The following is a 27,226-nucleotide window of genomic DNA, read 5'->3' on the forward strand; positions in this document are numbered from 1 at the left end:
TGCAAGTACATATATAATATATGCTTACTGAGAGAATATCTGATTTTCGGTAAGCATTAATCGTGACATTAGTTTATATATCATTAAAAACTTGTATGAATTAACACATCTTTTTGCAAATTCTTAATTTGCTTTCTTAAATAATTTATAATTTAGGTTTCAGAGCTTTAACTGCCCGGTTAACTGAAAATAATTCTCTCTGTGCTATTATACAAGTCTTGTATGCATTCATTGGCAACTTCCACATATGAATAAAATTAAAAAATAAAAAATAAAAAAATGTATAGATAAATTTCTCCTTTCCTCGAATCTCTTCCAATCAATATGAAATAGTCATGCAATATGCTTATGATAAAAACAAACCTAATCTTTAACAAAATAGAGAAAAGTTGACTTCATTTGCCTGCAAAGCGTTACATATTACATGCCGCAACTCAAATGCCCCACGTGAGGGGGAAAAAAAATGAAAAAAACTGTTGCAAGTGCGCTAAAGTTTCATGCTTCAATGGAGGCCGACGCCAATGGCCACTCCCCCTGCTACCCGCCCTCGCCACCGCCCTCGCCGTGTGGTTGTTTCTGTTGGAGCTTCGTTTTCTTGGCGGAGCGGCAGCTTTAGTAACAATCAAATTTGCAGCCAGCTGAATTTCTGTTGTTGCCCCTGGGCATAATATTCTCATTGTTGTTCGTGTTGTTGTTGTTGTTGCACATGCATTGGGCTGTGGCTGGCAGCGGGCGGCACTCGATTCGGAGGGGCAGCACTTTCATAATCGAAATGCCAGCTAACCGGAGCCGATAGCCTGCCACAAACCTCCTGTGGGTTCTTTCCACATTAAAGCCGTAACGGGGCACACTTGAAATTTAAAAGGCTCCAGGAGCCCCAATCCATTGTCTGCCAGGCACTCGAGCACACATATGCTTAACGCTTACGGCTGGGAATATGTCTCTGGCTCTGCCTTTGGCTTTGGCTTTGGCGCTGTCTCTGGCTGTGGCTGTGTGTGTGGGTTTAGTTTTTGGCTTGAACGTTGCCTGCTTTTTGGGGCAGAGTGGGGTTTACTTGGGTGTGTTTTTTTTTCGTTGCTTCTTTCACTTTTTTATTTGCATATTTTAATGCAAATTGTGCAGAATTAATTTAGTGCTGTTTAGTCTGCTGTCTCTTCCCCCCTCAGACCGCTTGCTTGTATCCAATTTCCAGGCACTTTTACCCCGCCCAAAACCAAAATGTTCCGCCACAATTTTGGCTGTTCGTGTCGAGTGGGCGAGAGGTTTTGTTTCATATGTAAATATTTCGAGTTTCAACTTTTATTTCCTTCAAGTTCGTCGCTTTTCTTTATTGTTTATGCTTAAGCTGTGTTTCAAGGCGCATTGAAGTGTGGCCTAGTTTGCCGCCAAGGGCTGTCTTCCCCTCTCTGTTGGCCTGGGCCAGAGAGGTCGAGGGCGAAAAATATTTTATGAGCCATATTATGTAAACTGAATTTAGTTTTTGGCATTTGCTTGCTGTCTTCATTGCCAGTTTGTTGCTGAATTATTCGACAAGGCATTCAACTGGCACAACAATTTGCTCTGCTATGCGTCTTCCTTTTCAGACAAATTTTCGAAAAAGGGTTAAAGTAACGCGTTCAAACAAATGTGGTGTGTTCTATATGAATATAGGGGTTAAATTTAATGAATAATATAATTTGATTTCATGTTTCTACACACTTAATTGTTACATATTAAATTATTTGTACTCCGCCTAGACATTGTAGTTCTTAACACTCTTGTATTTGGCAGTTCAAGTGGTGCGTAATCAGCTAGCAAGAACTGAAAGAATTATTAGACAAGAAATTGTATAAAAAATTTCACTCACGTACAAAGGAAATGAAATGAAATGAATTTCTGAGCCGTCCTTCAGTTTGTGCTCTCCTAGTTATCTACATAGTCCGCGCCTGTGTCTCCTTTTTTTTTGCTCTTGCCCAACGGCAGCAGCAGCTGCAATTCGTGAGAGTCCGCGAAATTTATGCTGATCATTCATAATGTCAGACGCAAGTGAACAGGACCCTGCACCGACCCCGACCTCGACCCAGAGAAGCCGACGTGGTGCCCTTTAGAGCGGAGGCGGGGCCTAGGCCCAGGAGCTCTAACGAGCGGGAGCTGCGAAAATGAATGCGCATAAAGTGGGTCAGATCACATGACCGATTTCTCTTTACTTTAAAGGTGAAATACGCTTGGGCCTTGGAATATACATATATACATTTTCTATTATTTATTGAAGGTATATTACATAGGCAACATCCTTTAAGCGGAATCTATCTGTGAATGAATAAATGCAGAGCCAGAGTTTATTAATTTGTCAGTGCTTATGTCTGATGCCCTGCCAGAGTTTAAAATTTAAATGTTGATTTAATGTATATGTGATCTTAAGGGTAATAATAAAGGCAACGAGGGTATGCTGATTTTGTTCAAATGTATGAGACAGGCAGAGCCTATAAAATAGAAAGACTTCAATTTGGAAAATTAACATTGAAAACTCGTGCCTTTTCTATGAAATCCATTAAAATCAATGTTGATATTTGTTGTGCGCTTATGAAATGTGCGCTATAGATAGTCCAAGAAGCGAATCGAAGCGGTTCAGATATTATATTGTTGGTATAATTATAATTAAATGGATAATTAAGAAGTCGCCAAGTTTAGACAAGCTCAGATCGCACCAATAGATACCCTATAAATTAATGTGTTTATTTATATGTATGTAAGGCCAGTGCGCCGATAGGGTAAGTGGGCAGCTTTAAGGAAGGGAGGGGAGGGGAAGCAAATGAAAAAAATGTAAGAAAGAAATCAGCAAAGCAACACAAAAGTCGTGCACAATAAGAAAGGAAAATCAATTTCCGCTTTCAAAATAATTCCAAAGCCATACAAAGCTGTATGAACCGAGCCAAGATGAGGCTGAACTGAGCTCAGCTCCGCTCAGCGGAACAATGAGAGCGGACGGAGGAGAGCAGAGTGAGAATTGAGGTGCGGATGGAGATGGCAGGCGGGAGAGAATGGAGGATAGAGGATGGAGGGCTGAGAAAAAGTTGCCATTATCCTGTGCGCCAGCGAGAGATAAGATATTTGCACAAGAATGGCATTCAGTTGATAAAATCCGATTTGAAAATGAGCGAATGCCTGGCAATGAGCAAGGCACGCGGCACGGACTCCCCCATCGAAGAATGGTGGCAAAAGCTGTAGCAAAACAAAGCCCAGACACTGTAGTGGGTGGTTGGGGGGGAGGTGTATTAAAGGAGTCTGGCCTCGTCGCTGGCAAGGATAACAATTTTATAAATAAATATTTGTGCGCCCAGCAAAGTTGCCTTCGCTCCTTTGCGTTTCGCTTTTGAACTCAACTATCTGGCGATAAATCATTTGAAGTTGTCGTTCCCTGCAATTGGCCCGGTGACAATCTTTGTACCAAAAAATAAAAGAAAGAAAGAAAACAGAAAAGCTAAGGAAAAAGAGAAAAACAAAAAAACTCAAGGACACAATCGGCTGCTGCTCCAGCTGCTTGTTGTTGTTGTTGCTGTTGGCCACGTTTTACGCACTTTCGCCCGTAAATCTGCGACGAGCTGTACTGAAGCGCAAAGCGGAAGCGTGTCTCCGTCTGATAGTCCAATGACTTCCGCTCCTGGCGTTTAATGCTTTTTAATGAGTTGCTGCTCCCTGCCAGTAAAAGGTGCCAGAGAGAGTGAGAGGGGGCGGAATGGGGGGTGCAACGACATGCGATCGATTTCATTGATGACATCGCATGTGTTCCCAAAATTAAAAAGCCCTCTCACGCGTTCGGGGCTGGTCAGCAGCATTTGTGCATAAAAGTTTTACAGAACCTCAGACGCTGTTTAATACAATTAAACTCATTCAAAAAATGTAGATTTAGTAATTTCTTAGCTGGTATCTTATCTAGATTTATTTAAACTCCGCTGTATGTATAACGCAATTTTACCAACCTTGACGTGAGTCAATGTCAAGTGTCAAGTGTAAAAAACTGGTCGAAACAAGGAAAAAATTGATTTCTGGAACAACCCACATATGTATTTTTTAATACGTCTGCTCCGATTGATGACGTTTTGCCTTTGCCTTTGCTTCACTTTTTTTTTTTTTGGATTTTTCAGTCTGGGCTTGGACCATTGTGTCCAAATCGCTTTTGGACGACAGTTTAGAATTCGATTGGAGCGCCATTTGGTAGCCTGATTACTTATGCCGGTCAGGTAAATCTTGTAAAAATTGCCATCCCCACCTCCCCCCACAACCTACCCCACCATGCGCCCACCCTCTCAATCAGATGCTTGTGGCCAGTTCCTTTTATTTTTTTTGTCACTGTTGATTGACTCGATTTGTTGTTGGGCGGCGCCTTAAAATGCTTAGTACAACTTTAATTTGTTGTTTTTTTTGTTGTTTTTTTATTTTTTGTTTTGTCGGCCATCGCTCAGATTTGACTGTCTTTAGAAGCATGCGTTCCGGGCACTTGTTTTCGCTTTGTCGAGGAAAGGGAGTGCTTGGAGCCGCGGGCGTTTGGCTTTCTTCGTGCCGTGCATTGATAAATGAGCTAGCTACAAAGGTCGTTGCCAGGGTCGCGGGCCTTGGCTCTCTTTTACTTTTATTATTTGTTTATGCGCTGCGGACTGTCCGTCGTTTGGTCTATTGAAAAGTCGCCCATACACACCTCTCCCACCCTCGGCCGACTTGCTTGCTCTGGGCTCTACCCGGAAGATAAACAAGTGGCCGCAAATGGCGGGTCCAAAGTCGATGGCGAGTTGCTAACAAATTGTGGGCAATATTTTTGTTTCATCAACAGTGTCCTTGTCGTCGTTGCCCAGCTCCTTGGGGCCATTGGCAACTTTATTGCATTATTGAAAAACTTGTCCAAATATTTTGAATGTGTAGAAAAGCTTTTTGCTCTTATTAAATTTGCAGCCCTCTCGCACGTCGCACTTAATTTAATTGTATCAAAATATTGTATATACAGATCGTACGTATATACATAAATATATATATATATATATATAAGAGTGCACTCTCAAGTGTTTTCAGATTTATCCTACCTTAGTTTTCGGCTTCTGGAGCTGCAGTTGTGACAGCGCTGCTCAGTTTTCAGTTTCATCCAATTTGTTGCCATATTTACACATGATTTTATTAATGCATTTTCCCATAGTTTTCACATAGTTATGAAATTTTTATGACTTTTCATGCCTCGCACTGCATACAAGTATGATAAATATTATTTTTTTTTTTTGTTTTGTTTTGTTTTGCTTGCAGCAGGCACTTTACTTCGTGCCAACCATTTTAATCAAGCGAATTCTTTTGAGGCTTAATTAAATTTCACTTTATATTTTCCGATAGTTGGGTTTATTTTTTCATTCCCTCCGTTCATCAAACATTTACGAGCTGAAAAAAAGAATTAAATATTTTTCAATTTATATTACATTGTTTGGTATTTTATTATTAAGGTACAAAGAAGTAACTGGCAATATAAGTTACTTATTGTTGGCCACAGTCCCATCATTAAAGCCCTACGAATGATTTTCTGATTCGCAAGTAATTATATATATTTGTATGAAAAGAGCAGGAATGCAAAATGCGTATTACATACTTCTTGCATCATACTTGTGTATAAATCAAAGCAAAGAATTTGACTTTCGCCAACAGGTGGGCAGACAAATAACTCATAGGTACGGCAGCTTAAAATACAACAAAATAAATAAGTACAGAAAGAACAGTACAACGAGACTGGGAGCTTTTCATTCAAATCGGCAAACAAAAAGCGATTTTATAAATTCAATGCGAGAACGAAATTCATAGCATTGGCTTTGTAAAGCTATATATATATATATTTATAGAACTGCAAATCAAATTAGATTGTTATATTTTGTTTGTGAATATTAAAATACAATAAGAACAAGTAAGAGGTTCTATTCGGGAGCTCCCGACTAGGTGATACCCTGAATCCTCTTCTTCCAACATAAAATGCATATATATATTCTATTTTAGAAGCTATATGTCAAGTTAGGTGACTCTAGCTCTTATTATTTACCAAAATTGCCCAAAAAACAGGATATCGATATCGCTTTTTATTGATTGCTTGGAAACGGAGTAAGTTATCGACTATCGGAAACAAACTCGATCTGCGCGGGAACTAGAAGCATCTACATCTAAAATTTGTCTCTAGCTCTTATAGGTTCTGAGATCCTTGCGTTCATACATACGGACGGACGGACGGACGGACGGACAGACAGACGGACATGGCTAGATCGACTCGGCTATTGATGCTGATCAAGAATATATATACTTTATGGGGTCGGAGATGCTTCCTTTTGCCTGTTACATATATACATTTGGATTTTGCACAAAAACAATATACCCTTATACAGGGTATAAAAAGTGGTAAGAGGTACAAGAAAGATCTTTACTCGGATAGCTCCAAGTAACAGCTGAATGCGATACTAAAAGTTTTTGATATTTTTGAAAAGCTTTCGATAATAATATCCATAGCACTCAAAATGTCCTACGGCCCACTATTATCATGTCTGCCTTTATATCGTAGGTTAAATTTGTTGATTGAATCACAATCTTACGAATTTTGTCCTGCACTTCTAGTTAATTCCGGAACACGCAATCCAATTTACTTAGAAATTTGCAGCTGTTCCCTCTGGGCGTCACAAGTGGCGTATGCGCAATTTATGCGCCATACAAATGTATTATTAATATGGTATATCGCATATGAACGCACAGTATTATTTTTATGCAGCATGCAAATAAAATGGAAACGTGGCTAATTTTCAGCGTCTCCTAGCGAAATCAATGGCAGCTGTCAACGTGTTTGTTCCGTCCGCTCCACCATACACCGCTGCGCCCAGAAGGCTTCTCGATAAAATAATAAATAATAGAAAAATGCGCATAGAAATTGGTGGGCTGATTTTTTATATCTGACTGTGGAGTAGGGATAAGTGTGCGTGACACGCGCTCAACTCTTGGGCTTTTGGCCAACTGATTTTCCTCTATATACATGTGTTTAGCTTGTGTGCGTTTGTGTGCGTTTCTGTGTGTGTGCTATTGTGTGTGTGTGTGAATATAAGTCGATTTTAAAATGTGTGCGTTTGTCTCTTGTATTATTGAATACGACATTTATATGCCACCACAGGCCACATGCGTATTTTCACATAATAGACTCAAACACATACACATACACAGTCACAGATACATATACATATACGTACATAGAGATAGAGATACAGATATAGATACAGATACAGATACAAATGCGCTGCCATTTGGCGTACCCAACTGTCAGGCGCACGCATTTCGGCGGTTGACATCCTGACAAAAGCAGAAACAACACCAAAGCGCACAATAGACAGCCAATAGATGCAGAAACACGAGCCCAATACAAACGCACATCGACACATATGCAAGCACACACACACACACGCCTCACAGGCACAACGCTTTGTTGGCCAAATGAGGCGAAAGCCTTCACTAATTAGGCCTCAATTTCAATTACGTGCACAGCAAACTAAACAAATATTAGCTGGAAAATTAAAAATGAATTTTTGTTTGTATAAAATATAAAAATATATATTAAAAGTATCTATGCACATAGCTCAAAGTGGCTTAACGATTAATTAATGGCATTGCAATCAACTCTAAATATATAAATTAGCATCAGACACAAAAGAAACAAAATAGTTGTTTGTTTAAACAAATAAATATAACATAATAAAGGGATTGACTAGGTCACACCCTGTATCAAGCTCTTGTAATTTACTTAAATCCTTTCATCAAAAAAGCAGTGATAATACTGAAAGCAAATATAAAAGATACATTTTTCAAATTATTATTTTTTTTCTTAGTTTTTATTATTTTTACTCAACATTTCATCTATAATAATATTGATTGGGTAATTATTTAGGAATGAAATATTTATAGTATATTCCATTAAATATTATAAAATAATAACAGATATAGATGCAGATATCTGATAAAGATATAGATAATATTTAAAATACACATTCTTAATCCTTATATTTAAAATGATAATTATTTAGATATTGTTGAAAATAAGCACGAGTTCCGGCAACAATGCCTATTTGAAAGTTCATCACACTTAAGTTTAATGTTTTTAATTTTTCTTTAACCTTTGTCTGTCGTTCACGAACTATCGAAAGATGTTGATTCCCACATGCGTTATAAATATTCACACATTCATGTACACTATATGTATTTATTTTATATATTAAATATAAGGTAATAATATTATTATATATAAACTATCCACATTATCTGTCTGTTATCCTTCTGTCGGTACTCAAATATTAATATTATTAACACTGGGTATGCTGCCACACGTAATGTTGCTGGCATCAAATATCAACTTCTCAGCAAATAATTACCTCGAAATAATTTACTATATAATAGTATTAGATGCGATGTACACACACACACACACACACACACACACACACACACACACACACATACATCGACAACAGAACAGCGGAGGGGGGGCAAACAGCAACAAACACGAAAGTGGAACGAAAAATAAATTAGAATTTTTGTTTAATTGGAAATTTGATGCGAAATAACAAAAACGTTTTTACTTGCACGTTCTTGTTGTTGTCGCTGTTGTTGTTGTTGTTGTATTTGATGTTGGTTTTGTTATTGTTGTTGTTGTTTTACGCTTTGCTTTTCTCCTGCGCTGGCATTTCGCAAATTGAGCTTTTCTCATCATATTAAATTTCATCAATATGTACCTATTATTTTCATTTTTAGCATCATTATTTCTGAAGATGAAATATGGCATAAAATACTGAAATATCAGCAGCACGCCGCGGTTCGCTGTTCAAGGCATTTATAATTTACACTGAATTGGAGGGCGGGTGCCCCTGCCCAATAGGCAGGGGAAATTAATGTTGAGACTGGGCCATTGGGAGAAAATAATTTATATAAGGCAAGCGACAATCACTTAAAATGTTAAATGAAGACTAGCTGAATGGATGAATAGTACTCGATAAAGTAATTTTGGGAATGATTGAAGTCTAGCAATGAAATGAACAATTAAAACTAATTTTATATCAATTATTTTAGGTTTTTTTTGTCATTTTCCTAGATTCTTATTTAAAATATGCTACTATAAATATTAAAAAAAGAATAGCTCTTTACTTGCTTCTCCTAACCTTCTCTTTGCATAATTCAAAAATGTTGAGAAATTAACAAGAGCTTAAAAGAGAAGCAGTATATTCCATAATTACTCAAAAGCCATGCGACTTGTTTTATTATATTACATTACTAACTTATGGGAGTTTTGAATTTGAATTTTGAATTTTACTTAGAAAACTAAATAGTTCTTGCTATAAATTTAAAAAATGACAAAAAATATATTTAACTACTTCATGAATTCTTTGAAGACACAGTTCCCGACAAAAAATATATATTATGTTCCCACATCTTACCCGCTGCAAAATCATAAAACGAACGCATAAGCATTATCGTTTCGAAAAATACTTTAAATTTTGGCAGACCATTAACGTGGCCATAAAGTTTGTTAGTTGATATAAGCCAGAAACAAATAAATTCAACTGGCTCTCCCCTTTGTTCACCCTCTGGCGCCATTTTGGTTCATTGTGAATGAGAAAAAGTTAAAACGCATTTCCGCTTTCCCGCTACGGCTCGCCCGCGCGCCTGATGTGTGGCGCATTATTAACGCACATAAAACTCGCATATAAAGTGATTTAAATTTATTAAATATAAAAACCACGATGCAGCAAAGATGTGCGCATAACAATTGCAATAAAATTTAACGTGCATCGATAAAAATATAAAATCCAATAAAAGCAACAACAAAGCAACAGCGATCTCTGCCACACAAACAGACAGGCTGAAAAGAGAACTTCATTACTTATTTGAATGGAAAAAGAAAAAAACAAAAACACAAAATGATGGAAAAACTCACAATGCAACCCATGAATGGAAACTGCGGCAGGCGGCAGGAGGCAGAAGGCAGGAGGCAAGGGGCATCTTTATTCATTCCCCGCAAATGAAGCGTATGAGTCGAGTGGAGTCGAGTTGAGGCGTCAACAAAGGCGAGCGTTAAATGTTTTATATTTAAGAGCTCGCCAAACAACCTGCTGCCTGACCGACTGCATAGCCCACGTCTCGCATTGACGTTTTCTATACGACACGGCGTACCATAAATAATTATAATTTTCAATTTATGCAACATTTTCATATTGCAAGTATGCCACTTTATGACTTTTGCTTCTCCTTTCGAATGTCAACAGGCCCGAAGTTGGAGTTCCGCTTTCCACACTCCCAAAAGGTGCCTTCAAAAATTGCATTTTAATTGTTATGCAATAAACTCGTGTTCAATTGCGTGTTCGCAAGTATAAAAAAATGCTTTGTTTTTCCAGCAGGAATTAACTTTAGTCTGATGGCCTGATGTTTATCTAGCATTGCAAAAAAGTACAGCATTGCATATAAATCTGTTCTAATATTTAAATTTTTAGATTATTACAAAAACAGATTTATATGTAAGTTGAATATACTCTAAATTATTAATTCCCATCAGAGTGAGGCGCCTCAATAGGGTAGACCCCTGCGACCTACCTCATCAACTCAATACACCACAAATATCTGGAACAAAGTATATAATAATACAGGTATTTTGTTCAAGTGCATATATATATATATATATGTGTGAGTGTATGTATATGCGTGTGTGTGTGTTAGTGTATGCATGCATGTGTGTATGCATTTATGCATATACATATGTACGCATGAATGTTAATTTTCTAATACCAAGTGCAGTCCGAGCATATTTGTCGCTGTGCAGCAAATTTAAATAAAACAAAATTCTACCAAGTGCTCTACTCCTCGATTCTCAAGAATTCTAGTAGGCTCTGCAACTTTTCATGCTTAGTTAGTAGTGTAGTATTTTTTTTGGTGTTTTTTTTTGGTGATTTTTTTGTATGTATGTATGTATGTATGTATGTATGTATGTATGTATGTATGTACGTATGTATGCATGTATGTATGTATGTATGTATGTATGTATGTATGTATGTATGTATGTATGTATGTACATATGTAAGTATGTACATATGTATGTATGTTCGTTTGTATGTGTGTATGTATGGATGTATGTATGTATGCATGTATGCATGCATGCATGCGTGCACACATGCATCCGTGCGTGTTTGCATATGTACAAAACAAACATGTATACATGTATGTACAAAAAGGGATACATATTCACCTTGCCCAAAATTCTTTGAAACTACCGAAAAAGCTTGGCCGGTTTCACATAGGAGGTATAGATTCCCATAAACTGCGAAACACCCATTAGATTAATTTTGACAAAACTTCTTTGAAAAGGTTCTTGAAGCCAATCAGGTGGTAAGTAAAAAACCTTCATCCAACCGTTTTTCGGTTTATAACGAGTGTTGCGGGTGATATTTCCCAGGAGTTGGAGTTGGAGCTCCAAGCTATTTCGATTTTAGTACAAGATTAATCTGTTCTGAATTCTGAAGTTCTGAAGAATTTTAATTTAGAAATATTAAAATTGACCTGAAGCTTGTTTTCTGTAAACTAATCGAAATGTTAAAGATTTATAAGATGATTAGAATTTTAAGAAACTGTCTTTTTGCTCCTATTATAGTGTTACATTTCGCATAAGGATCGCTTTCGTAATTACTAGTAATTGCTTAAAAAAATGTTTTAAGTAAAGCAGAAATTGTTAGCCGCTATCTTGTTTGGCTAGAATTGTTTGTGAGTAACTTTTTAAAATATCTTCAGAGAATAGGAATAGCATAGAAACCAATTGCATAACTTTCTTATGGTCTGTTGTGACCGCACTCCAATGGCTGGAGCATGGGCATGGGCATGGGCTTGGATCCCGGTCTCCGGTCTGCGGAGTCGGTCCTCAACGACATCAAATAAAGTTCTGCAGTTTTTGTGCACTTGGATGTCAACACATCGACACATAACGGCACATTCGTCCAATTTACGCACACACACACACACACATACACAGACAAGTTGGTCCTGCGGCAGGCAAGAGCCACTCCAAGGACTTCAGCGCCAGACAAGCAGCGTCGTCCTCGGAGTTGAGCAAACTTGAACTTTTGTGGTCCGGCCAGCTGCTGACTGTTGCACAGTCTCCCACAGCTGTATTCATACTGCGAACCACCTATATATATGTGTATATAGACCTATATACAATTGTGTGTGTGTGTGTGTGTACATCAAAGCGCTGCGCCCACAACATTTTTGGCAAGTGCGCGCATTGCTTGGGCTCTAATTACATGTTGGCCTAAAGGAAAACTCGAAACTTGGCGACTGTGGAAAACTCGACTTGAGCATGCGTTGCGGTTTTTCATTTGCATTCGCTTGGACGAACTTAGTTTCCCAACGACTTTTAAGTGAATGAATTGTGTTGAAGTACATTCTTCTTTTTTCCTCCTCTCTGTCTCCCTCTCTCTCGCTCTTTTTCGGTTGCAGCGAGCATAATTACATTTGGAGCGTCTGTGCGAAGTAGTCGTATCTATATTTTATTTATGATTTCCACAGTTTTTCTTCCGAGATTGTCAACAGACGTCGAGTGTGCTGCTGTTGCTGCTGCTGCTGCTGATAATTTCGGTCGGCTAGGCAAATTCACAGTGAGCCACAGAGTTCACGGTTTAGTGAACAACAACAATTTTCTAGCCATGAATGCATCCGGTATAACCAAAACCCCTGCATCCCCCATACCCACCCCAGCCAGTCCCTCATTGCCCCGCTGTTGCCCAAGAATGCAGCGTTGCTGCGACTGTTTCGGTTTTCTTATGCGCCAACTTTATGTGGGGTGAAGGAAAATCATTTATCAATGTCAGAGAATGTGCTGCATGCACGAGAAGTTGTGTCCTGATGGCGGCGGGGCTGGTGGGTGCTTCCTTCAACAGCCTAAACTCTGATGGGTGTGTGTGCGTGTATATGTGTGTGGGAGTGGGGGTGTGGTGGTGTGTGCCGAAAAACTTGCGACTTTGTTTCACAAGTGATTTTGAAAATTATGCACACGCATAAATGCGCTCGTTCGTTTCAAGCCTGAAAACTTTGAAACCATTTTATCAATACATAATTCAGAAAACAAAAAAAAAAAAACAATAAAAACAAGAGAGCACGTCACTCCGCAGATGAAATACCCTTTCCTTCTTGTACATATGTGTGCAGAATTGTGCAGTTCGTAATTGTTAGATCTGGAGCTGATGATATAGGATTTCGCTCTCGTGTAAGATGCAAAGACTGCAAAAAAAGCAGTTTTTTCCATACAAAACTATATACAAGGTTCGAAGTTGTGCATGGAGCCTAAGCTTAATCAAGATATCTTGAAGAACTGAAAAGTTGTTACACAAGAATTAATTTACTTATTTACTAATACTGACAAAATTGTAAGACTCTCTGCAAGGGCAACAAAAGGCTGAACAGCACGCATAACGATTGTAGATTCTGGATTTGTTCATTTAGTTTGTTATTTGATTTTTTTTTTCGTGTTTCTTGCGATTTCTTAGCTCAATGTGGGCGTTTGCTTTTGTCTTGGTTTATGGCAGAAAACTTTAGCACTTAGCCGCAGAGCGCAGAGCGCAGAACAAGCTGCAGAGTGCTGCTTTGAAGTGCCGTCTCGTAGCGGCATTCGTTCTTTTTAAGCGGTCGAGCGGCGCTTCTAATTCTCTGGCCGCCACTTGTTTGCTGGCGAAACAAGTTTGCACTCGAAACTCGTAAATAATGAATGGGGCAAAAGCGCAACCGCACCATTCATAATGGAAAAAGTTGCCCCGTCCACTCAAAACTATTGCACTTGCCACAAGCCGACTACTCTTTGGCCAGTGCACGGCTCTGGTCTGGGCGCTGCTCCCAGCCCGGGCGCCTGCATCCTGCAACGACTTTTCCCTGCCCGGCTACAGCATCGGCAGCCGGCGGCGTTATTGTCATGTGTACAGTAAAAATAACAAATAACAAACACTGGGCGTGCCAGTACATGCCGTAAAGGGGCCGTGTTTGTGCAATGACGGCTGTGGCCTTGATGCGGTTGCATGCTCCATGACCCCATCCCGCCATCCCGCCATCCCGCCATCCCCCATCCCCACCGCCACTGACCACTGGCCAAGGTTAAAGTTGCCATTTTAATGCTGTATCTGCTGTTGTTTATCTTGAAAGCGGCACGGGGCTTAGCTTTTCGTTTCAATAGCCATTTCTATGGATATTTTGAGAAGGAAATTGAAATTTCGTTTAGTTTATCGCTGCGATAAATAACTGGGCTTAGCTTTAACTATAACCAGACAATGCTGGCCGCAGAGCCATGCAGCTGTTTATCATAATAATTGTTATTGATACCATTTATTACTTTTCGAAAGAGAGTTTCTGAGCTTGTCGATATATAAAACACAAAGTACCTCAGGTGTGCACAGCAGAAGTCACCCGTTCGTTAATGCAGTAAAGTATTCAATACGTGCAAGTCGAACGCCGAAAACTAGGCAACATTTATTGGCAAAGTTCGAATTTATTTAAAGTTAATTTGAATCGAAATATATATATATATATTTTTACTAAGAAGCAAGAGTACCCATAAGTATTTAGTTAAAAAATTTAAAATTAAATTAAGTGACATTTTTACAAATTGATTTTTTGACATAATCCAAAAGCCAAAGAGATCTTATTTTATCTTATATCTATAATAAAACACTTACCTAGTTTAACTCTGTGATTAGGCGCTTTTAAAAAATCTCCAAAAATAGCCGCAAAATGGTTAGGATTTACGCAAAAAGAACAACTTAATTAAAAATGACGCAATTGAAACGCAAAACAGAGCAAAACACAAAAACAAAAAAAAAACTGAAAAAACCGGATGAAGGTTGCTTTAAGTCTGCGCTTCGAGCGGAAATTGGAATTCACACACACGTCGTCCAACAGATGTCGCCACAGCACATTTCCCTGTAATAGCACACTATATATATTTATATGTGTGTGTGCGTGCTTGTGTGTGTGTGTGTGTACGCGAGTGTTTTGTGCTGGGGAATATTGTGCCGTAATTGTTGTAGTATTTTGACTTTAGTTTGAATCTTTTGCGGATTTAAATGCATTTAATTTATGTGGCTGCATGTGTGCACATATTTACATTGGGCGCTTTCAACACGACGTCCGCTTGGACATTGCGGCGGGGAAATGCGGGCAAATGGAATATGGCTATGAATGATAGTTGGTCAAAGGGTAGCGGGGTGGGTGTTCGGGTGATTCGTAATTGCCACACACGTGCACAAAACTCGTATTTCGAAAATCTCAGTTTGCCGGCCCACACGAGACACGAAGCAGACCGAGTCCACCATGCGATTCAAATGTAACAAGCAGACTGAGTGTGGCTCAGCAGCGGCAGCTGCAACAGCAACAGTAGCGGCAGCAGCAGAGGCGGCAGCGGCGGCGGCGGTAATGCTGCCGACGAGAGCATAAGTAGCAGCAGCGACAGCTGTAACGAGTAGCCGACGCGCATCGGCCTCAACACTGCCCATAACAACCGCCAATAAGCAGAGAGCGAGAGAGAGAGAGAGAGTACGCCTCTCACCCACTCGCTGTAACAGCAGCTCGTGCGGAAATTGTGCGCAAGCGTCTGCTCTCTCGTCTGCTGTTATCGTGGTGAATACGCAGCTCTGTTAAAAGGAGCAACAGTTTGGCGTTGCGTTGGCTCTGAACAATTTTTGTTTTCTTGCTGGGGTAGAACTGGGGCAAAGCCCAATAAACCTTACAAATTAAATAACTAAACCTTGCAAATGCCAGGCATTTAAAACTTCAAGATATATTGCTCATTAATAAATTTCAGAGTAAATAAAAGTGGAGCTTGACCTCATAGTTAAAAGTGCACATTGAAAATAGTGCTGCTAAATTTTATCCGCTGTTATGTTAATGCTTACATATGCTGTTAAAACTCACCCCTCTTGCTATAATTCTGTTTTTTAACAGTGAAAGCCGACTGTCTTACCTCGAGAGCGAACATAATGTCATAGTTAACATAGTTAACATAGTTAACTGTAAATCAAATCTGCTATTGCTAGACCGCCGTACACCCCTGTAAAGTATGTAAGCAACTCTTTTAACTCTTTATATAAGCTAATATTTATTGATATAAACAAAAAAAAAAAATATTCAAAATATGATATCGAATATACATTCATTTGGATATCATATTTGATCTCTGAGAATCTGATAAAAGTTGGACTTTAAGCACCGAAGTTACCCAAGAATCCATTTTCCATAGCGTGTAGGTGAGGGCAGAACGAACACTTCCTCTGCAGAGACGAGTTCAAAGCTGGATACAGGGTATTTCGTAACTCTACTTTTGCTAATTTCAATTATGGGAACATTTTGCAAGATAATAGCGAAACTAAATTGGATTCAATTGGATTAATTGAGTTTTGCTTGGGTCTTGTTTAAAGCCGGAGTCTTTATTTGCGCTCTGCTAAACTAGTCGCAGGTCATGATTTGTTTGGCTTTGCCCTCGAAGTTGCCATCCATTAGCTTGATGCAGTGCATCAACGTGATTTGTCGTTCACCTGCCTCGACTCCGGTGATTACTGTTATCACATTTTGTGAATCTCTCAGATGAGCGAGTTCAGAGTAATCATAACGCAACAGATTGCTGAGTAGGAAAGCTTCTTATCATCCCAGCCCTTTTGGGCTCTTATGAAGTTCAACAAATTATTGTGAATGGGATTTTAGCCCCGCCTCCCTAGCCTCCTCCCTGGCACCCGCTCCATGGGCTTGTTTTGTTTTTTGGGGTTGATTTGTATGCAGCGCTAAAAGCTTGAAAAATGTTTTACCCGCACGTGTTTCCTGCGCTTTGATAGAACGCACACACACACCCCCACACCCCCCCGCACACACACACACACACATTCGAGACACATTATATAAAATAGAATGTAGTGAAAAAAGCACAACAATGAAATGCCAGTTGGGTTTGCGCTGCCAGCGACATTCACATTACAATTTCCAAGGGTTTAGGGCTTAGATGCGGGTCGCGCGGAGGGCGGGGGCGGGGGGCGTGGCGCAACCCTTGCGCTTGGCTTGGCGTGTGACAGTTTTCGAGTAGAACAAAATAAAAAGTGTTGCAATTTTTATTTGGTACATGGCAGATTTTGTTGGGCACACTGTGTGGCACATTATGGTTTCTAATGAATGACTGGGAAGTACGACGCGGACACCCCCCCCCCTCTCCACTCACCCTCCCTTCACGTGGGAGAGGGGGCCTTGAGCGCTAGTCGAATGATTTTTGTCTGCGCGCATTTCTGTTTGACAGCGGGGAGCGCTTGCACTTCGCACGCATTGCAAATTTTCCGGGCTGCATTTTCGAAATTGAATCCTGCGAGAATGCGCGCTGACAAACATCTAAATTGTCAACGTAATGCGACAAAATATCGAAGTCAGCGGGTAAAGCCAGAGCCAGAGCCAGGAACAGGCACCAGTCGGCAGGCAGCAGGCACTGGGACACTAGCCAACGGTAGGGAGTAGCACCTGCCAGGACATCTCCTGACGCCTTGTCGCTGTGACTCAATTCAGTTGTGTGTGAAACTTGCCAGGCACGAATTCAATTTCGCGTCCACAGATGCCATTCACCTTCGGCACGTACAACTATCAACGTCAACAAGTTACACACAGCGCGCCGGGTCGAAGGCGGGGGGGCGGCGCAGCGAGGGTGCAGAGGGCTGCAAGGCGTGGCAAAGTAAAGTGGAAAACAGCAGTCAGACAATACAATTGCTTCCTTGAATGCATCTGCCGCCTCCACTACGTCCTTGTCGCTGTCATCCCATTTCCGCTGAAATTGTGAGACGTTCCCTCGCTCCTCGCTCCACGCTCCTTGGTCCTTGGCCGAGCCGTGGAGTAGAGTGGAGTGGAGTGGAGTCCACGCCGATTCCCTTCCACACTCTCCTTGTTAGTCACCATGATGAACGCTTCTGATGCTCCTGACATTTTATACTGAATTATTTATTTAGTTTTGCTTTCTCTATGTGCTCATTACTTCCTTTTTTCAATACCCTGCACTTTGGGGATTTGCTCAAATGGGTTGGATTGGCTTGTAAAAGTTAGTGGAATTGGAAGAAACTCAATTTTTTGTTATTGCTTTTGTTATTGTTTTGTTGCTTTTTTCTACATTTCCCCAATTTAAAAACATTGAAAAATTTGTAATAACGATATTTGGGTAAATTGCTTGAACCTTATATTGATCAGAAAATTAAGAAGTTTGGGCTTGACAATTTTAATAATATTCTTATTGTTTCAAATAAGAATTCGAGACTAGCCTATTTTCTGGTTCGAGCTTATCTCACCACAGCTTTTATTTCCTAAGAATTTGATAAAAACACAAGAGACATTAAAGGAAATTTAATTTATTAATTTACAAACTTTCAAAAGAATTAAGGATTTTAATAAAAATACCTTATATAAAATCCACAAAAATTGTGTAATCACACATCTGCTGTTGATATAGTTAGTTAAAGTGTTTACTTTTTCTATTTTACATATTACTTTATTTAATTATATATTTGTTTAATATTATTAGAAAAATTCTATAAAAAAAATATGTGTATTCTTTGATTGTAATTTTGCTAAGTAGAGGGTATATTCTAGTCAGTCATGAATGCCTGCAGCGCCATTGCTTGTCCTTTTTTGTCCGCAAAGTTGTGTACGTAGTTTGACATTTTTATTGTGCTGCGTTCAATTTGCAGACGACAAAGTCAAGAAGGCTGAAATATAAACCAAGTCCACGACCAGGCGATCACTTACGAGTCTAATTAAATATATGTATGTAGTACATACACAAATATATATATATGTGTACATATGGATTTGTATGTAGCTGAGGACTTTGCGCCAAATGAAATTGAACAAAATGCGGCTCTCAATCTGTTTGATTACCTCTGAGATTTGTGACGTCGCAGCTCTACTAAAATTAAATATGACTGTGAAATATTTTCAATTTGTGGACACGAAAACTTTTATTCGTTGTACTACGTACATTTTGTTACTGGCTTGGGCACCCGTGGGAAATTTCCTAACAGAAAATAAAAGTTTCTGGTCAAGTGAGTGCAAAACTTTTAAGTGACGCACTTTTTTCTTTCTCGCCCCGCCTCCGCTCTCCCCTTTGGGCACTTGGGACAGCGTTCTAGGTGGTTGAGTGGAAGAGGATTATTATGGATGGAGTGTACAATTTATAAGGCTTGACTTGTGTGCAGTAATTTGTGGCTCTGCATGTGTGGACTTTGATTACAGCTGTTGATTACATTGGCTACGTGTGCTCGACACTCAAATCCCTAGATATATAGACTTCCTTATTTTCAAATTCTTGTCCAATCAATTGCACAAAATTCAACTGATTTCCTTGTGGAGTGTCTATGTTAATAAGCTTTCTAAATTTCAAGTTGGCAACTCGAATAGTGAGCAAATTTCATACCAATTATTTAGGACTTTTCTAAAAAAAACGAACACCTAAACTTCTCTCCTGCTCTACAAGCCAATCAGCTTTTACTATGAAAGTTTAACTTGCCAGTGCTGGAAATTGAAATTTACAGTGCGGCTCCGTGTTGAGTAAAATGCGCTTATCGTTTTGTTTTCCAACACTGTTTGTACAGCTTGCAGTTCAATGCTGGCCAAAATAGTCAACATATTATTAAACAGATTACCAAAAATATAAATAAAGTACACAAATTGAATTGTTTTCTTGTATTTTATTTTTAGGTGAATTCCTAGTTAAGTGGCAAATTAAAATGAAACGCGTTGAACAACTAGATAAAGGTGGGTATAGCTTGTTTTTCAGTAAATCGTTGAGATCTTTGGTTAAGCTCGGCACAGCCGCAGAAAATTCAGATTTCAGTGCCATAAACAAATTCGTAATTGCCTTGTAATGCCTTGTGTTGACAGGCGTCCGACAAACAGATAAGGTCCTTTCAGTCAGTGGGAAATGGAATGCTGCAAAGAGCAACAAGATGGACGCTCTGTCATGTGTGTGTGTTTGTGTGTAGGTGTGTGTGTAGGTGTGTGTGTGTGCTTGTGTGCTGTTGCAGAAATTAGCATAAAACTTCGATTTCGCCTGCGCACATTGCGGCCAACGTAAATGGCAAATGGGCAGAACGAGGCGCAAAAACGTATTTGCCAGCCTACAAATGGCAATAGATTGCCGGCCATAAACCCAAACGGGCTTATATGGCATACGTACGAGCATAGAACGTAAATATAAAGATGTAATAATGCGCTGGTACAGAGTATGTTACTGGGAGATACCCTTTTTCTCTCTATATATGTAAGCTGTGCTCAATTGGCTTTAATTTTCAAATTGAATTTACTTCTGAAATAAGTTAAGGGTTTTTAATGATTAAATGATTAAAAGATGTGTCTTTTGTATAAACGAAACTTATTTTATTTTTCCCTTTATGAGATACATAAAATAGTACTACAAAAGCTAATTATATATTAAGCATCCAGCTCCCCTATATTAATGTCTTTCTATCCTGCTGCTATGCTCTTGAAGAACATATTTTGGTTATACATGAAAAAAGATATAGCCGACCCCATAAACTGTATATATTCTTGATCAATATCAACAGCCGAGTGCATATAGACAAGTTCTTCTGTCCGTCTGTCAGTTTTTATGCAAGCTAGTCTCTATGTTTTAAATCCATAAGCATAAGTCCATCTGTCTGTTTCAGGCAGTTCATATCCCGGAACCGACTAGATTGAACAACTGTACACTATAGCCGCCATATAAACAGTCAGAGAAAATATCGTTTTTCCATGGAAAATATTTTTCTTAACGTCACCAAACTCAGAAAAAACGTGCCTTTCTATTTGCCTTGCATGTCTATCGAATCGAACTACTTTATTATAACCTTCCTTTGGGAACAATCGATGGGGAATAAAGTTTTTTTTATAGAAGCAAGTTTATAAGGGTATTTAAACTTCGGCTTGCCATAGGTAGCCGTTTTTTTGTTGCCATACAGTTTACAGTGCAATCGGAAAAGTGCACGCCTTCTCACATGTAAGCTAGTTGCTTTGTTTTGCATTAATTACAAATCTATTCCAAACTTTAAATTGAGCTGAGTCCCATGCTAAATAAGTAGTAAATCTCGAAGCCCCAGGGCTAAACTCTATTGTCTGCATAATCTGAGCTGAAGTTAGCTGAACGTTTCGTTCATTTGACTAATTAAATTTGGAAAGTTGTCTGCTGGAATTTTATGAATATTTAAAAAGTTTTGCCAAATGATTCGCCTCATCGTTGCGTTCGGGTGTTCGTAGACAAAAGCCTCTTCAAATTGAAAATTCATCAAAAAAGTTGAATGCTTTGTAAAATGAATCAAATATTCATACATGCACGCAACTTTTTATTAGTCCAGAAAGTTGGATTGGCCAATAATTCGTTCACTCTAAAAAGCAATTAGCTTTAACTCTTAACTCCGCAAAAACTTATCTAGCTTTTGCAACGGGCAGATATTTTGAAAAAGACTGAGAGTTGAGAGTGCTGTAAAACTGTTTGCCACAGTGCGGTTCAGTGTTGGGTAACGCTTCTGCTTATCGATTACTTTCGAACACAGTGCCTAGCAGAGTTTGCAGCCTGTCAAAGTTGTTCCTGCTACAGTTTTGCACATGGACTCTAAATACAAGTTAACTGAGGCTAATTTGAATCTCAGATTCGATCTGAACTTTATAGACAACGTGCTGCAATGCTATGGTGCTCAGGCCGAGCCAGATGCACGTCGTTATCTACTGGATTTATCATACAGTAAGAAGCCAATTTATACGATAACATCTTCCTTTTGAACATGATTTGCCCCAGCCATGGCCAGGAATCAATTAGTCGAGGCGCGTCGCTTTGCCAATCTGAACAACAAAACCTTTATAGATGTCAAGGACTTACGTATTGCCAAAATGGAGAAGACCGACGACTTCCAGTTCGGTCCACTGTTGCTGGCCAAACCCATTGTGCAGCCGCTCTCCGCCCCCTCGGCCACCACGAGCCTCTTGCTGCCGCCGTGGCGCAACTGCCAGGTGGGCGCCAATGCCGAGCTGAAGCAGGTGCTGGCCGAAACGGAGGGCAGCAGTCTGGCAGAGAATGGCGCACCGCCCAGCAAAATGGCACGCGTACGGTTGCCCAATCAGCCCAAGATGATTTAGGAACTATTTGTAGTTTAATTCGTATAAATAAAGAATTGTAGTTTGTATATTATAAGAGGAATTGTGTTCTTTGAATACCCTTTAATTCTTGTCTCTGCTTCTGCAGCTTTCAGCTGTATTGGCCATCTGCAGGTCTGTCTCGTACTTTTTCAGGTTGTGGCCATATGTGCGACAGACCTTCACGTGCAACAGGCACTTCCTGCAAATGGTCTTTGTGCTAATCATCTCCATTTCGTATGTAGCCTCGTAAACGTTCCACGCGTGCGCCTTCCTGTAGGCCATCGCCATTTGCGCATCGCTGCCCGCGGCTGTCGCAAGGGGCACTCGATAAGGTTGCATCGATGCGAATATGTCGCCATCCAGCTCATTGCCCGTCGGCTGTTAGAATGTCTCGAATAGGATAGAGCTCAAGCGATAAGCACAGATTCAAAACAACTTACGGAGCCGGAACCATTCCACATTTCTTCAAAGCTGGGATTCATGCTGCTTCTAGCACAGATAATTCCGACTCGATAGAAAGAGAAAGTCCACCTCGCAACTACGCTCTGTACGTTCTTTAATATAATGCTTGCACTTTGACAGCCTGCAATGACTTGCAAAACAATACAAATTTGACAAGCAGTGCAATGGTTGCCTGGTTTTGGTAGAAGACATTATTTTTTTGGCTATAACTGTTAAATAAGTTGGCTGAGTGGTCAAGCTATTGAATCAAGCAGGAGCTTCTAAGATAGTCATGCTGCTTTCTATGCCCTTAGACGAGTCTCTTCGAGATCTCGCGCAGCTCCCTATTTTTATTTAGTCCACAGAGTTGGTCTAGACTCTATTATAGACTCCAACTGAGAGCCGTCTTCTGCCCATTGCATGCGCATATCAACTTTTGTACCTCTTCAACATGATCAGCATATAAAAATAGTTTAGTGCACTAATCCTTGGGGCTCATACATATTTATAAATCGAGTGTTTTAGTTGTTCTATGTTAATTAAGACGAGAAGCGGCGGCACAGTTACATTTCGAGCATCTGGCCATGTGGTAAATAATATTTACATGTCTCGGCATTTGCATAGCTAACGACAAAAACTAAATTCCCAAGCTCTTTCCCCGGCTCTCCACCTCTCTTTCTCTCTCACTCGCTCTCTCGCTCTGTCTCTCAATCTCTTAGTATCTCTGAACTGATAAAACACAGGCAACATAGCACTAGGTTGGTGTAGGTCCCCCGAGCAGTTTACAAATTAATGCGAGCTCGCACGTGTTAATTCAAGGATGTGCCCCTGCTGCTGGCGCCACTTTATCCTTTCTGTGGCATGCACAAGGATTCGGCATGAATTTGCATATTAGAAAAAGTTTTTCAGCCTGTGAAATGCCAGTTTAATATGCGTGAAGTAGTTTTGTCTGCTTAAGAATAACTAAACTTGATGTAGTCTAAGTTCCATGTGGGCACTCGAGACGCCCAAGCCCAAAAAACGCTCTGTGGGCGGCATAAATAATTAAGGCACATGTGGTTGTTGGGCTACGGCAGCAGATGCGCTATCTTTAACTCCTTCCCATCAGTGTCTACTGCAGTTCACAGAAATGTAAAAAAAATTAAAACAAAGAGCTGACCTGAGCTGTTGCGGTGATATAGGAAGCATCTTTGTCTTAACAATCTTTGCGGCTTGAGCCAAACCATGCCAATGAGTCTATGTTAAACGTGGTTGGGAATTGTAAGATTAAAAGCCCTGAAGCACATCTGTGATGCTTTATTTTTTATTGCAATTAAACTAGGGTACTCAGGATTGAATTCTCGAGTAAGACAGATGGAGTATATCTATATATATATATATATTTTTTTTTTGAGCAGTAGCACTGCTTAGTACACTTGATTAAAGTTTCTTATTTGAAAAACAATAGCATACTACATGCTAATAATAGCTCGCTCTGACTTTCTTCGCATGTCCTTTTTATCCTCTAAACACATAAATCACATAGAATAAGCTTGAAAAAGTGTATAAAGCAGGGAATATATATTTTGAAATCTGAATATTATTTATGTATATGTGTAGTTAATTTTAAAGAACAAGTTTGTGTATTGAGATCATTTTTAGTTGTGACCTATTCTTATATTCTTATACGGATTTCACAACAGCTTGTTAGTCAATGGTTGTCATTTTCTCCGGCCTGGGTGTAGCCTGGGAGCTTTTCTCGGCAAACATAAACTGTATGAGAATGACCAGATAAGTAACCACAGCGGCAAACATCTGCAAGAAGACAAGGGACAACCTTATTATTCCCCAAAAAAAGGTTAAGTGTTTAACTGACACTGCTCAGCAGGTGCAAATTGAGGCTGAAAAAGTCCTTTGCCGTCACGACAAAGCGTTGATGCAAAGCCTGCAACAGGAACTCGCTGACCAAATCGTTGTAGCGCTTGCTGCCCATAGGGTTCACTAGCTTGGGTATCAAGCAGCCGATCTGGCGACTCTATAAAAATAGAATTTTAGGACATTAAATAAAATCAAATGTAGGATTATGCCTCACATGATTAAAGCTTTGCTGGCAGTGCCAACAGGTCGCAGAGAGCAGCAGTCCCAGGTTGAGTAAACTGCCCAGATGTATGTATATATAGACTGGTCTCTTAAGCCGGGTCAGTGTGTGTCTAACTAGCCAAAAGGAGTTGAACAGAAAGTTGAAAAATAATACTATGAAAATGATAAGCAAACTGCCGCCATAAGCGAAATTAAGCTGCACAAACAATTGATGTAGTTCTCGGTACATTTCCTTAAATCTGATCACTGACACCACATTCGGCGACTGTCTGCCGTGGTTGGGCTGTCTAGCCAGCTGCTTCAGGCTCTGCTGCACACAGAGAACGCGCTCATTGGCCAACAAGACGTCCGCAAGAAACGCAATCATCTTCAGCTGCACACCCCAGTCACTGGGCGAGGAAAACCAAAAGATTGGCGTATACCACTGCGACGCGAGACCTATCTTGGACCAGACGATCAGAGTCTGAATCACCAGAAAGGGCACAACGACGCCAGATACGCGCAGCAACACATGTCGCTGGTTCTGTACTTCCAAACGGGAAACATCCAAGCGCAGTTCGAGCTGGCGATGTGTGCGACGCTGCAGAAAGGTGTTCAGCAAAATGATGCCATGTGCTATGGTCACCGTGACAAACATCGAAAATGCGATCAGACACTCGAGTTTGCAATTCGGAAATAGTGTCATATTTCTTGCAGCACCTAACCAAATCACGACAAACCAGCAGAGCCAAAGTCCAAGGGGCACGAACTGCAGCCGATGCAGCCGCGCATTCCATAGCACTCCAAATAAACACAGCACAAAGTGAAAGAGTTCCTTCGCCAACACCGATCCGCTCAAGAGCTGCATGTCTACTGTTAACTGGGTGCCAAGACCATACAGAAGGAGTCAGCTTCTGTTGTGTCTGTCATGCTCACAGGTCATAAGTCCACCAATTCATCACTGTCATAATTATTGGAGTAATTTCAGGTTTTTTCCTTTCTCTTAGAAGTTATCGGATCAATTAGGTGGCTCAACAGGACAGCTTTTACTTCTTTAAAACGTGTTTCTTAATACCCTAACTGTGGCTTGTGGCGAACTTGTTAGACCCTACAATATACATCTCCTACCCCATGACGTATATATATTCTTGATTAGTTTCAACAGTCGAGTCGATATAGCCATGTCCGTCTGCCCGTCTGTCTGTTTTCATGCGAACTAGTCTCTCAGTTTATGAGGTATCGTGATGAAACTATGCAGAAGTGCTTCTTTCTCTTGCACGCAGTACATATGTCAGAACCAGCTGGACCGGAACACTATATCATAAAGCTGCCATAGGAAACGTAGGCTCTTGTATTCGGCATTAAGTATTTTTCCTGTGCTTCGTAGATACGAGCAAAGTACTATAAGACTTATTAAAAGGCTGGGTCTAAAAGGGTATTAAATCGTGTTTTTTGTTTTCCTTACAGATCAATAGGGAACAATAGGGTCGAAGATAATAAATGCTTTGAGGAGTGCGGGCTTAAAGGTGGGAGGTTGTAGTTTTTTTTATATAGCGTGATCATCTATGATCTCGAGCTGTAGCTTATACTCACATTATTGGCACTTGCGTCGCCATACCAGAAGAGCGCTACGATGAGTGTGCCCATGGCAAAGCAGCTGTTACCATTGTAGATAAGCATGTAGACCCGCTGCGTTATGTAGGCCTCCGTGATTATCCAGTAGGCATTCGACACGAACTCCAGGCCGCACATCATCTGCAGCCCCAGCATGCCCCAGCCGTAGCAGTCGCTGAAGGCCTCGTAGCACTCGTAGATGCGGTCATAGCTTAGTCGCAGCGTCTGCAGCTGCTGCCATTCCTGCGAGCCGTACGGCTGCCAGAGGTCATTTCCAGCGGCCAGGCCGAGGAGCGAGTGGCGCAGTTGGCGAGCACGCTGGTTCAGCTCCATCACCTGCCACAGCAGCTGGACGTAGCGTAGGCGCAACAGCCACTTCTGGGGCAAGGAGATAATGTGTACGGGCGATATGCTATAATGTGCATTCGCCCAGGTCCTGGCCGCATCGCTGCCGATCTGCGTGGCCAGCAGCAGTAGCAGGCGCCAGGCTCTGCTACAGCCCCGCGACATACCCAGACGCTGCATCCGCAGTCGCAACTGAACTCGCAAAATGTCCAAGCGCGCGTAGGTTCGATGCTTCAGTGCGCTCTCTACCTGTATTAGCAGTCCTAGCAATGAGTAGCCTATGAAAAGAGCCGTTCCACTGATGTAGCTGATGCTCAGTCCTTTATCATTCCATAAATACGAGACACCAATCCACAGCATCATCAGATAGTAGCCAAGCCAAATGCAACGTACAAGCAAAGCGAGCAGCAACCACAAAAGCTGGGAGCTCAGCGGCAGGGGCACCAGACCCATCCACCAGTAGATGCCCAACAGGCAGCGCGCGGTTACACATTCCAGCGAATGCATGCCGCAACTCAAGAACTTTCAATCCACACTGTGCTACAGCTGAAATACACTTTAAGACCTAAACATGTTT

At 40.5% G+C, this 27,226-nt stretch overlaps 4 protein-coding genes across 5 annotated transcripts in view; 1 reads left to right on the top strand and 3 right to left on the bottom strand.

The window, feature by feature from the left end:
• LOC115759040 (protein O-mannosyl-transferase TMTC1) overlaps positions 1-15,182 on the bottom strand; it is a 55,024-nt gene extending 39,842 nt beyond the window's left edge. Inside the window, exons 1-3 of one of the 2 annotated variants that reach the window (XM_030699863.1) lie at positions 15,155-15,182; positions 14,727-14,762; positions 5,055-5,397 (exon numbers count right to left, since the gene is read on the bottom strand). In XM_030699863.1, the coding sequence (XP_030555723.1) occupies positions 5,055-5,128 (74 nt within the window). In that variant the 5' untranslated portion in view covers positions 5,129-5,397; positions 14,727-14,762; positions 15,155-15,182. Of the gene's footprint in view, positions 1-5,054; positions 5,398-14,726; positions 14,842-15,154 lie in introns of those variants that run through there. The other variant, XM_030699862.1, reaches the window with a different exon arrangement.
• Positions 15,183-20,270: 5,088 nt separating this feature from the next.
• Positions 20,271-22,206, top strand: LOC115759217. Its single transcript, XM_030700109.1, has 3 exons — positions 20,271-20,285; positions 21,619-21,799; positions 21,854-22,206. Exons 1-3 carry the CDS (start codon positions 20,271-20,273, stop codon positions 22,189-22,191), a joined length of 534 nt encoding a protein of 177 aa, XP_030555969.1. The 3' UTR covers positions 22,192-22,206.
• A 43-nt stretch (positions 22,207-22,249) lies between these two features.
• Positions 22,250-22,791, bottom strand: LOC115758791. The gene is made up of 2 exons (XM_030699564.1): positions 22,632-22,791; positions 22,250-22,569 (listed from the first exon to the last, which is right to left on the bottom strand). The coding sequence occupies exons 1-2, from the start codon at positions 22,671-22,673 to the stop codon at positions 22,273-22,275; spliced, it is 339 nt and encodes a 112-aa protein (XP_030555424.1). The 5' UTR covers positions 22,674-22,791; the 3' UTR covers positions 22,250-22,272.
• Positions 22,792-24,317: 1,526 nt separating this feature from the next.
• LOC115759218 lies at positions 24,318-27,156 on the bottom strand. The gene is made up of 4 exons (XM_030700110.1): positions 26,284-27,156; positions 24,704-25,366; positions 24,488-24,646; positions 24,318-24,426 (listed from the first exon to the last, which is right to left on the bottom strand). The coding sequence occupies exons 1-4, from the start codon at positions 27,154-27,156 to the stop codon at positions 24,319-24,321; spliced, it is 1,803 nt and encodes a 600-aa protein (XP_030555970.1). The 3' UTR covers position 24,318.
• Between the last annotated feature and the right edge of the window lie 70 nt (positions 27,157-27,226).

Source organism: Drosophila novamexicana, unplaced genomic scaffold, assembly GCF_003285875.2.
Source record: "Drosophila novamexicana strain 15010-1031.04,08,12 unplaced genomic scaffold, DnovRS2.1 tig00000193-arrow-pilon, whole genome shotgun sequence".
NCBI classification, from domain to species: domain Eukaryota; kingdom Metazoa; phylum Arthropoda; class Insecta; order Diptera; family Drosophilidae; genus Drosophila; species Drosophila novamexicana.